We start from the raw sequence: 15,465 nt of genomic DNA on the forward strand, positions 1-15,465 counted from the left end.
GGGATAAAGCCCCCAAGTCTCCCCTGTGGAGGCATGAGCCCAGACTGGAGAGAGCACTGGCTTGGAGAAGGTACCGCGCCCTCGGCAGACCCAGCCGCTGCGCACCTCCTGTCCTTCGGAGAATGAAACACACAGCCTGGACATTGGCTCCAGGGTCTCCTCTTGCTGAGGTCTTCCCCTGTGGGCTGCTCCTCCTCATTCGCCTTTTCTTCTTGCTTCTCTTCCTCTTCCTCTTCCTCCTCCTCCTCCTCCACCACCTCCTCCTTGAGAATGCTCTCTGATTCCACGCTACCTGTCAGCTGAGCCATGGTGAGATGAAAGACGTGGCAGCTGAAGCCTTCCCGGATGCCATACTGCACGTGCTCCTGGAGGAGCTCCAAGGTGGAGAAGACCCGGCAGCAGGCCATGCACCTGAAGCCAATCTCCATGGTCACCAGCCAGTCAGGGGTCTTGGCCCTGGGTCTCTCCTCGACTGCAGGTGACCCTAGTGGGCTGTCTGACTCTGCCCTTTCCTCATGCTCCTTCTCCTCCCCACTGGGCTCGCTGTCAGACAGGAGGTTTCTGGTGGACACATCAGAGGGGGGGTTACCTACCCACACTCCTTCAGCAAGGTTCACTTCTTCCATCCTCGGCTGCTTTTCCTGGGTCTCCGAGGGTTTCTCTGTCTCCCAGGAGACAGCTACCCCCTTTCTCATTTGTACCTGCATGTAGTATATTTTCATGCCCTGTTTCTCTTTGTTTCTATACAGAGAGGACACACAGGTCTCATAGGATGAAGGGGATGAGATGTGCTCTAAGGGGAGAACAGTCTCCCCATGTTCCTGAACCTGTGCTAGGGGTACTCTAGGCTGGCGACTGTCTCCATGTGATCTCCAGATTCCTGGGAAAGGAAATGAGAGACATAAGAACATGGATGGAGCATGACCGAAGCTGTGACATGCTGAGGCTGTGTCATGGGCTTGCTGGCTATTGTCAGTACATTAGGGAAGCATATCTGGTGAGATTTCATTGACGTATGGAGGGATACTGAGGTGGTGTCTGTATACAGGGGCATGAAGCATGGTGGTGAGGGCTGAGGTATGTGAGGGATTTTGGGGGTGGGTGCTATAAGAAGAATGTGAGTTTGAGATATAACTGGTGTGTTATATGTGGGTGGTGGTATAGGAGAGTGGCATGGTGTGCTGAGCATGCACATGAGTTGTATGTGAGGTGTGTGGACCTGAGCTGGATGGTCTTGCTCTTGTGCTGGAGGGCTGTGCTGAAGAACACTGTCCTTCTCTGGAAACAAAGGCAAAGATGAACCCTACATGTTCCTCTGAAGATGCTTGACCGGTCCCTCCATCCTCCACCTCAAGCCCAGACTTTTCTGGCCCCTGCTCCTTAACTTCCCCACCATGGTTGCCCAGGACTCACACCCTCCCACATTGAGCTCAGATCCCAGTTCTCCTAACAGCTCTGCCTTCCTACCCAGGCTCCTCCACAGAGCACTGATGACCTCTGATGCCCTGGGTCTCCTCTCAGCCTGGCTTGGATCTATGTGCCTCCTGCCCCACAGCCAAGCACTGCTGCCCCAATGAGCCCCATATCCTTACTGCCATGGGTGAGCTTGCATGGAGAAGAAACACAGGAGAAGTATTCGGAGGATGAGGAGATCTTTCCTACTCCTGGGCCGCATCCTTGGGCCACCGCAGGGGATCCAAGCTGAGGGGCATCACCTTGTGACTTGGAGATTCCTGAGGGAGATGTGAAAGGCTCAGAGATACAGTGAGTTCGGCATGTTTGCTCATCATTCATCTGTCCAACAAGTATTTACTGAGTATCTGACACATGTCAGATGCAGTGAATACACCAGTTTAGAAGTGTGGTCCCCAGTGGATATGCCAGTATTTAATTAAAATCAACAATTATTCTGTTAGTGTCTTGTGAGGAATGCAGACCTGAGTGGTGACTAAATATGTGTAAAATGTGAATGTGATAAGTATTGGCTAAGCTTTTGCTAAGTGTGGGGTCAGTTTGGTGGAAATGTGTGTATCTGTGTCTGTGGAGTTTATGTGCATGGCTTCTGTTCACAACTCAGGCGTCATGGGACATGTAACTTTTCCTGATGGCAGGGTACGGCTATACTTATGGTGTGTGCTCATTCATTCATTCAACAGAATTCAGTAAGCAGCTACTCTGCATCAGGCACTACTCCATTATTCTGGGCTCTGGTAATGCTGAACATTCTAAGAGAGGAAGACAGACACTAAAAAGAAATACAGTAAGTATTAAGTAACATGTCAGCTGGTGGCAAGTCTTTAAGGGTTGCCAGATTTAGCAAACAAAAATACAGGACACCCAGTTACATGTGAATTTCAGATAAACCAAGAATCATTTTTAGTGTAAATATTCCCATGCAGTATTCGGTCATACTTACTTTTCCTGTCAGTATGGCCCATACAATATTTGGGATATACTCATACTGAAAAGTTACTTGTTGTTTATCTGAAATTCAAATTTAAGTGGATATCCTGTATTTTATCTGGCAATACTGATAGGGATTGTTGAGTCTGTGTTTTATTGTGGTTTATACAAAGGGGGTCTGGCATTACTGAACAATGTGTTATGGATGGATCTAGAGATCGTCATTCTAAACGAAGTGAACCAGAAGGAGAGAGAAAAATGCCATATGGTATTGCTTACATGTGGAATCTAAAAGAAAGAAAAGAAAAAAGAAGACACCAATAACTTATCTACAAAACAGAAACAGACCCACAGACATAGTAAACAATCTTATGGTTACCCGGGGAAAAGGAGGTGGGAAGGGATAAATTGGCAGTTTGAGATTTGCAAATACTATTATATATACATTAGACAAAAACCAAATTGCTTCTGTATAGCACAGGGAACTATACTCAATATTTTGTAGTAACCTATAATGAAAAAGAATATGAAAGCAAATAGATGTGTATATATGCATGACTGAAACAGTATGCTGTGCACCAGAAATTGACATATTGTGACTAACTATACTTCAATAAAATTTTTTTAAATTAAAAATAAACAATGTGTTATAAGTGTGATATGTGTGACATGTGACTGGTTATTAGAGAGATATTTAGAGACAGCTGGAGGTAGCTGTGTTTGTGTGACTGTTGGGGAGATACACATATTGGGTATGTATATGTGTGTGTGTGTGTGTGTATATACATATACATATATATATGTGTGTGTGTGTGCGTGTGTGTGTGTGTACATATAATCTCCAGAGTTTGGTGTGAGGGAAGAGGACTGTGATACAGGCAGGCTGTATGTGGATGTAGTACAAGAGTGATGTGTGTACTTATCTATATGTGCCGTGAGTGGTTTAATAAAGAAGTTATGTGTGTAGAAAACAAACTTATGGTTACCAGGTGGAAAGGGATAAATTGGGAGTTCAGGATCTGCAAATACTAATTACTATATATAAAATAGATAAACAAGTTTCTACTGTATAGCACAGGAAGCTAAATTCAATATCTTATGGTAACCCATAATGAAAAAGAATCTGAAAATGAATATATGTATGTATATGTATGACTGAGCTATTATGCTGTACACGAGAAATTGACACAACATTGTAAAATGATTATACTTCAATTAAAAAAAGTTAAGTATTGAGATGTGTGATATCTTTGCTGTATCAGAGTTTATATGGGTGCATGAGGAACTATCTCACGGAACATCTGTAACAAGAATTCAGTATACACTCTTATGTGTACTGAGTGTCACCAGGTCTGGGCAAGGTGACAGGAACCTTACCATGGAGACTCTACATGTGATGAGCATTCACTCTCATTCTCCCCACTGCTCCCTCTACCACAGACACACAGACACACAGACACACACATGCACACGATGAAAGTATTCTGAAGTGTGGGGGCAATCATTGACTTCCCCATCCTGTCCCAGTTGCTGCCTGAAAAACCTGCCTACTATCTAGACATCTATTTCCAGGGCCTGTCCTCCAGTCTTCAGGGCCCTGGGCCTGGTGGGAGCTTCTGGGCTCTAATCTGGGGCAGAGACCTCCAGCTAGAACCCTGGCGTGGGCTCCATTCTGCCCCCCTTCCTCCATGGGACCACCCCCTTTCCCAGGAAAAGCTACTCTCCTACACTGAATGCAGGCAGGCAGGCACCCTGTGGCCCGGGGCTCTCAGAGCTCCCCCATCTATCTAGCCTTAGTCTCTGGAAGGCCCTTCCCTTCCCCTGGTTTCCTTTGGAAAATTCTTCTTGTTGAAGGAATAGACCTCCATGCTTTCAATATGACGTCATCCCTAGGCAAATAGTCTCCTTTCGAACAGGCATTTCACTTCTCAAGATATTTTTCAACAGGGTTTTCAACTCATTGGGCTTCTCTTTCCTCTTTGGTAAAAGGGACCAAGCAACTCACAGATATCTCTCAGCATCCTTCACACCCCCTACCTCATGACCCCATGGAAAGATCCAAAAAAGAGATTAAGAGAGAACTCGGGGCTGGAGAAAAGCCGCTCCTCTGAGTCAGCGCGAGCAGGTCTGACCTGGCTCCAGTGTGGGCAGCCCTGCAGAGAGTCCTCAAGCCAGCAGGGCTGACTTCCCACCTGCTGGAGGCAGCTGGCCTTCCTGTGCCATCTCACACCACGGGGACTCTCGGGATGGAGATGGCAGCAGCAGCCGAGGAAAATTCTTTTGCTCCTTACTTCACAGGTGACACGATCTCAGCCCCATCTCCCCAGAGAAAGCTCAGGTTGGCAGAAACCCACGTGCCCCTGACAAGCCCCACACATACCTCCTCCCTTCTGGGCAGTCTCCTGGGACTCTTCATTTTCCAGATGTTTCCTCTTCTGTCGCCGTTTCATAGCACCAACGAGAAAAGTCCCTTAGAAGATGCCTCAAGTCCAGCTCCTCCTCTTCCCCACAAGATGGCCCTCCGTGGTTCTCAGGAGATCTGTCGGAATGATTTGATATCAATAAAAATAGTCCAGTCTCCTAGATGGCTGAAGACTCCGACCACTTAGTGAACCAGCAGGACTGCCCAGTGCTCACTACAGTGCAGGGCTGTTAAGGTTCAAAGGTCGCCAGGCCCACAGCAGGATTCTCTGACCTCAGTGATGACGTCAGAGCATTCTGTGGCCCTAGGTCCAACACAGTCTTTGCAACTGTGAAGATACCATTTTCAAGGGAAAATTCCTTCTTTCCAGCAGAACCTCTCCTGTGAATTCAACTCTCACGTCTTTCAAATGTGGCAGGGTATTTTGAGATGGTAACCTGTCCCTGTTTACTTTTTTCTCTTTTCTCCCTTCATTTCACTCTTTCTTCTACATTGAGGTGGGTAGCAGACCCTGTTCATTGGCCAGTGGAAGGGCACAGCAGGGTGTAGCAGCAATAGCATGCTGATAATCTTAGCTTTTCTTTCTAAACTCCCATACTCCAAGGAAAAGAGAGGATATTTGAGCAGAAACATAACAGAAGCAGGTTTTAGTAAATAGGTACTGTTTTGTTTTCCCATTCCAGTGTCGAGATGTACTGATTAAGTCAGAGAGATCCTGGAGAAGGCGCCTCTGAATTGTGGCTGGAGGGGTAGACATGGCAAAAACTCTAAAAGGAGATGGCCGTGTGGTGCACACCAGCAGAAACAATGGCAACCCACCCCACGTGTGGTACAGGCGCCACCAAACCGAAGGAGGCATGGCACCCGAGCTGATGGGCATCTCCACTACTACTGTGGGCTCCAATGGACACTGACAATGCTCTCACCTCCACCCTCAAAACCCTGGCCTGGTATGACTTCCAAATAGGGATGGGTGGAAATCCAAACAGGACACCAGCAGGATCAGGCTTAAAATACAAATTAAGAGAAGTTATAAAAACATTTTTCATACTATTCCTTGCACATCTTTGCTGTGGGGCTGTAATTTAGACCAGTTATAAGTGGCAACCCATCTGGATCCTCTTAATTCCACTCTAGAATTAGACATACCTCATTTTGAGGTGGTGGCCATCATCCACTGGGAGTCCTGGGAAGGAGTGGATTCCCAGAAGTCACTGCTTGCATTAGAAATACCCAGAGGATGAAGGTTGGTCCAAATTTGCAAGAGCACTGCAGAATATCTTCAAGTCTCAGGCAGCAGGAGAGTGAAGGTAGGGCAGCCTTGTGACGGTTCACTGATGAAATTAGTCTACCTGTTTGTTGGAGAATCCCTAGAAAAGGAGGGGCAAGGAGGATTTTTTAAAAAAGTTTTGCAGTAGAAATGTCCAAACATACACAAAGTAAAGAGAATTCTACAATGAGGATGCAGCACCATTTACCCATCACCCAATTTCAATAATTGTCAATGTTCTGCCATTCTTATTCTGTTCCATACACACACACACACACACACGCATGCAGCATGCACTTTGAGCTTTTTGTTCATATATTTTAGTGTAGGAGGTTTAGAAGGATGGGTGGGGGAAGTGCTGCATTTTAAAGCAAATCTCAGACATTATGTCATTTCTCCTTTAATACAATAGTATTTATCTCCAATAGGTAAGAATCTGTTTCTAACATAACAACAATAGCATTATCTTACCCAAGAAATTTAACCATCATTTCTTCATACCACTTAATAACCAAGCCACGCTCATTTTCCTCCAACTGTGTTAAAAAGTCTTTTTTATACCTGGTTCATTGGAATTGAGATCTAAACAAGGTCCATATGCTGCCATGTGGCATGTCAATGTGTCTTTTATTCTACAACAGTTCTCTCTCCCTTTTTTGGCACTGCTTTGCTGAAGAAACTAAATAATTTATCCTGTAAAATTTTCCACATTTTGGAGTCCATTTAAGATATTCCCTATTATCTGTATTTCCTTGTAAACAGGTAGTTAGATGTAGAGAATTAATTAGATTTAGATTCAATTTCATGTAACTACAAGATCATTTCATAAGTGATGCTGTGCACCTCCCTACTGTATCACAACAGGAAGTAAGAAAACGTTGTCCTGTTTTTCAAGAGGTTGAGATTGATCAGCGAGTTCAGGCAGCGTCAGCTTGATTTCTCCACCATAATGCTCCTTCCTCATCAACCTTTCGACAAAGAGCATTGACAACCACTGATGATCATCATCTCCTTAGGAGCTGAACTTTCATCAGCAGTTCTAATTCTGTTATTCCTAGGAGGGTGATTCTTGGGGCATTTTTGTTAGACCTTGAATTTCTGAAAGAAATGACCCTCTGCTCAGAAAAGGAAAGATGATTCCAATGGTACCAACTCAGGATCTCCAAGCTAGGGCCAACAGGGTTTATCACGGCAAGCCCACGTGAGGTTCAGGCATACGTTAGTTCATCCCTTCATTTCTTCATTCATTCTTCCTTCTATTAATAGTTACTGAGTCCCTACTATGTGCCAGGCTCTAGATCCTGTAGTTGAACATTTATAAACAAAACAGATAAAAAGATTTTTCTCTCAAGGAGTTTAATTCTGGAGGAGAAGATAGACAATTTTGTAAAACGTGTAGTAGTTTAAATATTTACAAGTATCATGAAGAAAAATAAAACAAGAAACTTGGGACTGTAAGAAATAGGGGAATTTCTATGTTGAATAGGAGATTTCTATGTTGAATAGGGGTTCTATGTTCACTAAAAGGACCCCATTTCAGTACCTGAGGCCAGTAAGGAAGCTCAGAGCCACTGTTAAGTTATATTTTTTAGGCAAAAGAAGAGACTGGAGTTCTGGTCCAGGGGTTGCTTGGCCTATTTGAATACCACGAAGAAAGTCATAATGAGGGACCCAATTACATACACAGGGCTTTGTAGGCTACTGTCAAGACTTTGGCTTTTATGCTGAGTGACCTGGGAAGCTTGGAGAATTTTAAAGGAGAAATGACACTGAAAAAGATCACTCTGATTGCTCTGTTAAGAATAGACTATTGGGAGGCAAGGGAAGAATCAGAGAACAGTGGGCCTGTTAGGTAGTTAGATAAGTGGGGGCATTGAGCAGATAAAGTGGAGCAGAAAGTGGATGGTCCAGAAGATGGCTTTATGTACACCTCCAGCATAAAGAGGCTTTACTTCTTCTTAAATGAGAGCCAGTAAGAAACCAGTTAGAACTCAACAACTACAACTGCACAGTAGAGAGAAGAACCAAACCAGACATGACCCAGTGCTCATTGTGATATAATTAGCACTGTAGTTTAGGCCTCCGCCATGGGTTTTTCTGTGTACATCATGGGTAAGAACATGCACAAAAGAGGATGAGCATGAGCACTCCAAGGGGAAAGAGTGGTCAATCAAAAGACCACCTCTAAGCAAGGGTATAAGAGAAGGGGCAAACAAAGAATATTGCTATCTGCCCTTGGACTGGACCGCCTCCCGTTTTTGGACATGTACTTTCCCCTTGCTAATAAAATCTTTAAAATCTTTTGGTGCACAACGCACTATCTCCTGTCTATATTCCTGTCTTTCAGATAAGCCAAGAACTGGGGTCTTCTCCCTTCCCCTTCTGGGGTAACAGGCCATTGCAATAAACCAGGAAAGATGATTCATGAAGGAAAAATAGTTAAACTAGATTTCATCAAAACTAAAATCATTTGTGACATGAAAGATTTTTTAAGGGTATAAGAAGTCAAGCTACAGACTGGAAGAAAATATTTACAAACTACATATCCAACAAAGAAGTAATATCTATAATATATAAAGAACTCTCAAATTCAACAGTAAAAAACAAAACAATTTGATTAGAAAATGGACAAAAGACATGAAGAGATGTTTCACCGAAGAGGATATACAAATGGCAAATAAGTATACAAAATGATGTTTAATATCACTAGCCATTAGGAGAATGAAAATGAAAACCATATTGAGATATGACTACATGTCTATCCGAATAACTATGGGACACAGGGAAACATTAGCTTGTCTCTCCAACTAGATTCTTCTTAGCAGCTGCAAAGTCTCCACTGAAGGTACAGAGAATAAAACCTCTTGCTATCCATAGAAGAGCAAATAAGTTAACAATGTAGAAAATACTTTACAAACCCTACCAGCTGCACAAATGTGAGGTGCAGCAGTTACCCTCAGGGGCTATAACCCTGAATACTTTTAAAAGGGAATGGACCTTGGACTAAGATCCAACCTAAGATACTACAGTCGTCCCTCAGTGTCCAAAGGGGATTGGTTCCAGCAGCCCCTGCAGACACCAAAATCCAAGGATGCTCAACTCCCTTATGCCAAATGGTGTGGTATAGTCAGCCTCTGTATCCACAGGTTTCGCATCTGCAGATTCAATCAACTGCAGATAGAAATTATGATTCACATTTACTTGAATCCATAGATGTGTATTTACTGAAAAAAATCCATGCACAGTTTAAACCCATATAGTTCAAGTGTCAACTGTAGTATCAGTTCCAACGTGGAGTGAACAGGGATTCCCCATATCACCAAACAGTTATCAGACCCCACCTGGATGTGCTACAATGCAACTCAATTCTGACACTATCTACCCAAAGATAGCATCAGTTTCCACAGGTTAAGGGCTCAGTTCTACAGGACTGCCCCCATTCCCCACCACACACACACAGACACACAGACACACACACACATTCAGATGCCAATAGCAAATCCAGGTTGCCACTCATGCTTCTGTAGATTGGAGGTTCCATCCTGCTTTGCGTTTGATTGATTTGTTCACACAAAGCAGGCTCAGGGAACTCAGAGAAACATTTTACTTACTAGATTACCAGTCTATTATGAATATTATACACACACACACACACACACACACAAAACTCAGGAACAGCTGAGTGGAAGGATGCATATGGCAAGGCACAGAAAAAGGGTCCAGTGATTCCATGCTTTCTGAGCATGCCACTCTCCCTGCATCTCTGTATGTTCACTTCAGAAGCAATCCAAATGTCTTCCTTTTGGGTTTTTATGGAGGCTTCTTTACATAAGCAGGATTGATTAGACCATCTGTCGCTGGTGAATGATTCAACCTCTATCCCCTCTAATCTCCCCAGAGCCCTAGAGGTGGGACTCATAGTTCCAATCCTCTAATCACTTGGTTGGCTCCACTAGCAATCAGCCCCCATTCTGAGGTGCTTTCCAAAGTCACCTCATTAACGTAACAAAAGACACCTTTATTGCTCTCAGCAGGTAGGAAATTCCAAGGGTTTCAGGAGCTCTGTGCCATAAACACAAAGAGTAAATATCAATTTCTTATGAGATCACACAATCATCTTCAGTTTCTACATCCCTGCCTTCAAAAGGCTGCCCAGTCTATATTTCAGTAGGAATGATAGGAAACTTAATTCCAAATATAGGAAACTTAATTCCCCTCCAAGCAGCTTTGACATTTATCTATAGAAAACTTACATTTTAAATCAAGAAAAAGAAGGATCTTTATATTGCTAGGGCTTTCCTTATTCACCTCAGTTATACTCTTTGGAGATCACATCACTCATGAATAAGGTTGATCATTTTATTATAACAAATAATTCCCCCAAATTTCAGTGGCTTAAAACAACAAAGGTTCACTTCCCGCTCCTTGTACATGCCCATCATGGGCTAGTGAGGAGTTCTGCTCCTCATTGTCCTTATTCCTGGGTTCAGCATGACAAAGCCATCACTATCAATCATCATTGTAGAGAAGAAGAATTCTGGAGTCTCACATGCCATTAAATGTTCTAGCTCCAAAGTAACACACATCACTTCTGCCCAGAATCATTGGCCACAATCTTATCACGTGTCTCCCAATTTTCTAGACACCTTAAGCAAAAATAATTGTGAACAGTACTACTAGGGAAGGGAAGGTATAGCTCAGTGGTAGAGTGTGTGCTTAGCATGCTCAAGGTCCTGAGTTCAATCCCCAGTACCTCCATTTAAATAAATAGATAGACAAATAAATAAATAAACCTAATTACCTCCACCCTCCCCCTTGCAAAAAAGAATTTTAAAAAAAGAAATTAAAAAAAGTAACAGTACTATTGAAGAGAAGAGAGACCATATTTAAAAATTCTAATTTCTCCCCATTAAATATGAGACTTGACAAATCCATCAAGCTATGCATGCACCAAACGAGGTCTAGAACTCACATCTCTTAGGTCATGAATCACAACCTTTTTCCACCACGCTGTGCTAGGACTTTTATACTAGAACGGTGTAGTTGGGATTATATTGCATCTACTTGTTTTTTTGTTTTGTTTCGTTTCTAAAAATAGATTTAGGAGGGAGGGTTTGGAAGTTCCTAAATCACTTGCCTTAACTGAAAAGCGGCTGGAAAATAATCTCACTGCCTTTAGAAATCTCTGACCTCATAAAGATTAGAGTCTGGGAGGCTTTTGTATTCTGAATACAGGGAATACAAAGGAAACAATCTTCCTGAGACTTGAAGAAACAGGCAGAAAAGCTCTTAACTCCCACTTTGCTATTTTGATGATCTTGTTGACACGCCAGGTCTTTGAGCAATAGTGGTGGCAAGAGTTAGATTTTAGCCCAAAGTGTATGTAATAGTGTGGCAACCCCTGCGAACCACATACCATGGTAAATGCTTTAGCTCAATCCTATGTGCTCCTAGGTCTATGCAAAGTAACAAATGGTTCTGAAACATTTATTCCAAATAGCTTTGTTCTTATTACTTTAAAAATAACTTGGCTGCCAAATATTTGCTCCATGATGAAAAAGAACGGGTATATGGGAGGAGGATTTACGCACTGAGACACGCTGCTTATTTTGCTCCTGCAGATAACATGCACATCTAATGAATCAGAGGCCATCTTCTTCTCTTCCCCAAGTTGTGGACAAATGCGTATGTCGTTCCCTCCCACTTCAATTCATCCTGGTCACAGTTATTTTCTTTAAGAATAGTCATATTATTGTGCTCTACACTGGAATTTGACACAACATTGTAAAATGATTATAAATCAATAAAAAATGTTAAAGGTGAAAAAAAAAGAATAGTCATATTTATTTTCTTTATGAATATTATTCCCCTGTTGAAATCTTAATTGGCTTTCCAATATGAGAACAATAAAATCTAAAATATTCAACCAAATATGTAATGCCCCACAGGGTTGAAGCCCCTACTGAATTTTCCAGACTAAAGCCTAACACTCGCCTTCTGGCCTCCACTCAACTAGGCCAAACTTCCCTCCCTCAATCAGAGTACAGGCCTTTACTCAAGTCCTTTATTTCAAAAGCATACGTTTTCAAAGTACAATTTGTTTTTAAGTTCAACTAAAATCCCACTTTCTATAAGAAGCCCTTCCAGATAACCCAATTAGAATGGATCACACATTTTCACAGCATGTTAGTTATACCTCTGTGATAACTCTTTCCATATTCTTTCTTTCTTTCTTTCTTTCTTTCTTTTTTTTTAACAGAGGTACTGGGGAATGAACCAAGAACCTGGTGCATGCTAAGCATGCACTCTACCATTGAGCTATATCCTTCCCCCTGGCAGAGTGATTTCTTTTTTCTTTTTAATGAAGGTACTAGGGATTGAACATAGGGCCTCACATATGCTAGCCTGTTCCTGCCACTTAGCTATACCCCATCCTCCCTTCTTTCCATACTCTCCAATTGGTCAGTCTATTAATGATGTATCTGATGTCCCCACAACATAGGGCATGAACCCTTGTAGAATAGAGGCCAAGATTCCTTATCTCTGAATTTTCCACAGCTCTTTCCACTAAGTATGAGCTCCCCTACTTGTTTCTTCGACCCCAACAAAGGCTTAAATAAATTGCCAAACTGTATTTTCTTTCTCCCAAGGCCAGTGTCCTCACCAGTGGCCTCTTTTATTTTCCCCCATAGCAGCACAAAAGAGCCATCTCTGCATTTATGCTGTCCTGTCACCATGTTCATGTATCTGAACAAAAGTGAGAGCCCTGTTCACCCCATGTCCTGCGTAATCCACTCAACTCCCTTCATCTCCACCTAAAACTATTTTTGCACTGCCTACACTTAAACCATAGAGTCAGTTCTTTGAATATTTACTCTTTAAAAATTTTGATCAAAATGCAAATAATCTCATGAGCACTGGTGCCTTAACTTAAACCATGTTGAGCCACTGTTTTAGCAAGGACTAGTGGAAAACAGGCTGAGAATTGGGCCATTTTTGAACTCGGCAGAAAACAAAGAGACAGGGTAAAGAAGGGATGCTATGTGGTAGGAAGGTAGCACTTGGATCACACATTTGAGGGGTTGGTGAGGGGTTGGTGAAAAAGTACCAAAAGTAAATATTCAACTTCCTCATAAATTTGCAACAGACGAAATCTTCCTGAGATGGTGCCCCTGTGTGAAGCAATGTATTATATCAGAAGACATATTTATCCATCACAAATTAATAACGTTAATAAACTGAGTTGAGACTCAGAGAGTTCAAATAACTATATAATATTCAAAGTTCATTTATAAAAGAGCCCAGAGATTGGGGTAAAACCTACAATTGTAAAGGACACCTTTCCATCAGGGCTTTAGCTGCTATGGATGATTTGTAAGCAAGGGATTCAACCTTACAAAGCAGGATCAGATGATTCTTGGTGCCTAGGAAAACCTCTGACCCAAAAGATTAATCTGAACTGAGTCATATCTTCCTCTAAACCTACTTGGTAGGGTTTTGAAAATCTCCTCCATGAACCTAATATCCTTGACATCAATTCATGGGAGTAAATGAGATTAACAGGATCTGAGCACGATCTCAGTGTCTCTTCTAAGGGGTGGGGAATATGAGGTGTTAGCAAATCCCATGTTTAAAATGCCTCTTGGTCTATAAATCATGTTTCCCAGCTGTTTATAACTCTGAAAAGGATTAGAGGGAAACCTACTCCCAGGTGTGACAACTGGGGTCACTGCCCACTAGATGTTGCTATGAGCCCACAGAGTTTGCCCTGAGGAAAGCAATAAAATGGTCAAACCCCCAACCTTTTTTTTTGCTAGGATATTTACTGTTGACACTGCAAGAGTTCTGTTCTAGGCTATGAGTAAAAACCTTCTGTCAACCACTTTTAGTTCTTAAATGAATAAAAACTGTTTGAGATTCAAAACAGTTCATGATTCCTACCTGACACAGAGCTGGGAGCAGTGCAGCTAGCAAGTGGGTAATTTTAAAGGCTATTTTTTAAGTGTGAAGCCCTCTGACTGGTTCTCTGTCTCTTGGGTGTCCTGAAATTTCCATCTCACTGAAATTTGGAAAAGAATTCAGATCCTGTCTTTCCCCAGAGAGAGGAGCCAGCCATAAGTTTTTCAAACCTAGAGTTTGTATATGCAACCAAGTTAGACTCTGTTACTGATGGGGCCTGACAATAACTGACACCTGAAAAAAATCATTGTCAAATAACCTAACTGCATGAAATGGGGTTGCTAAGTTGAGGGTCACAAACTAAACAGTTACAGCAAAGGTCTCCAGATGCCCATAGTTTAAGACAAGAATATGAGTACATAGGAAAGGCAAAATTTAAAAATGGCAGACCAAATTAGCATGGATCAAGTAACTGCTCTGCCACTGCGGATTTGTCCCATTCCCTGTCATCCATCCATCCATCCATCTATCCTCCAAAAGTATATCCCCATGCTGGTGACAAACATAGAGGCAAAGCCTGGAAGGAGAGTCCAGAAGGTGTTGAGATGCTCAGGGTGGGGAAGGACTTTGATGCTTGTGAAAGCTAATCCCTGGTACCTTTGAATTTCCTCGCAGGGGCTCCACCAAGTACTTACTTGGTCCATGTTCCAAGACCTTCAGAGACTGGGAATCCATCACTTTCTAAAAAAAAAAACAAAACAAAAATTCTTCCTTGGAAAGACAAATCTAACTCCCCAGAGCCTGTAGCTTCCAGTTGCATCTTTTAGGATCACACAGCAAAAAATTGACACTTCTCTCCTATAAGACAATTCTTCTAATATTTAAAGATTGTTATCCTGGCCCTTCATGTCTTTTTCTTCAGCTACACAGCCCTATTCCCTGAAACATTCAGATTTCATTTCCCTGCAGTGATCCAAACTTTCTCCTGAATATGTCCTAATTGTTTTATGTTTGTCTTCATGTACGTTCCCAGAATTGAACACAGTATTCCAACTAAGGTCTGACCAAGTTAGAGTGGGGTGGAGTTGTTACTTCCTCCATCATAGGTACTTCTCTTAAGACAGGCTTTTTGGTAGCCACATTAAAGTGCTGACTCCTGCTGAGCTGATACAGCCACTGAAAGCAGCCAACTCAAAATTCAAAACCATTATTTCCTAGCAAGTAATGTAGCTGTATAGGTTATCCAGACCTCTTCTATCCCCCACTCGAAGACCATCCATAAGCTTCACACAGCAAACATAAAGACACAACAAATGGATAAAGTTTTCTGTTTTGTACATTCCTTTTAAGAAGCTGAAAATTATCTGATTTGCCCAAGATTCCTCAAAATACCCCAGGTTAAAAATTGTCACCTCAAAATGTTATGCAACTTGGTGAGCTAATTTTGTATATCATTAAATCCCATGAAGGG

General features: G+C 42.3%; 1 protein-coding gene across 1 annotated transcript in view; it reads right to left on the minus strand.

Moving 5' to 3' along the window:
* Positions 1–15,465, minus strand: part of FAM170A (family with sequence similarity 170 member A) — a 41,384-nt gene that overhangs the window by 936 nt on the left and 24,983 nt on the right. Inside the window, exons 6-10 of the mRNA XM_072950504.1 lie at positions 14,690–14,735; positions 5,975–6,195; positions 4,784–4,942; positions 1,593–1,733; positions 106–880 (exon numbers count right to left, since the gene is read on the minus strand). Of these exons, the coding sequence (XP_072806605.1) occupies positions 106–880; positions 1,593–1,733; positions 4,784–4,853 (986 nt within the window). The 5' untranslated portion in view covers positions 4,854–4,942; positions 5,975–6,195; positions 14,690–14,735. The remainder of the gene's footprint in view (positions 1–105; positions 881–1,592; positions 1,734–4,783; positions 4,943–5,974; positions 6,196–14,689; positions 14,736–15,465) is intronic.

Source organism: Vicugna pacos, chromosome 3 (assembly GCF_048564905.1).
Source record: "Vicugna pacos chromosome 3, VicPac4, whole genome shotgun sequence".
Classification (NCBI taxonomy): domain Eukaryota; kingdom Metazoa; phylum Chordata; class Mammalia; order Artiodactyla; family Camelidae; genus Vicugna; species Vicugna pacos.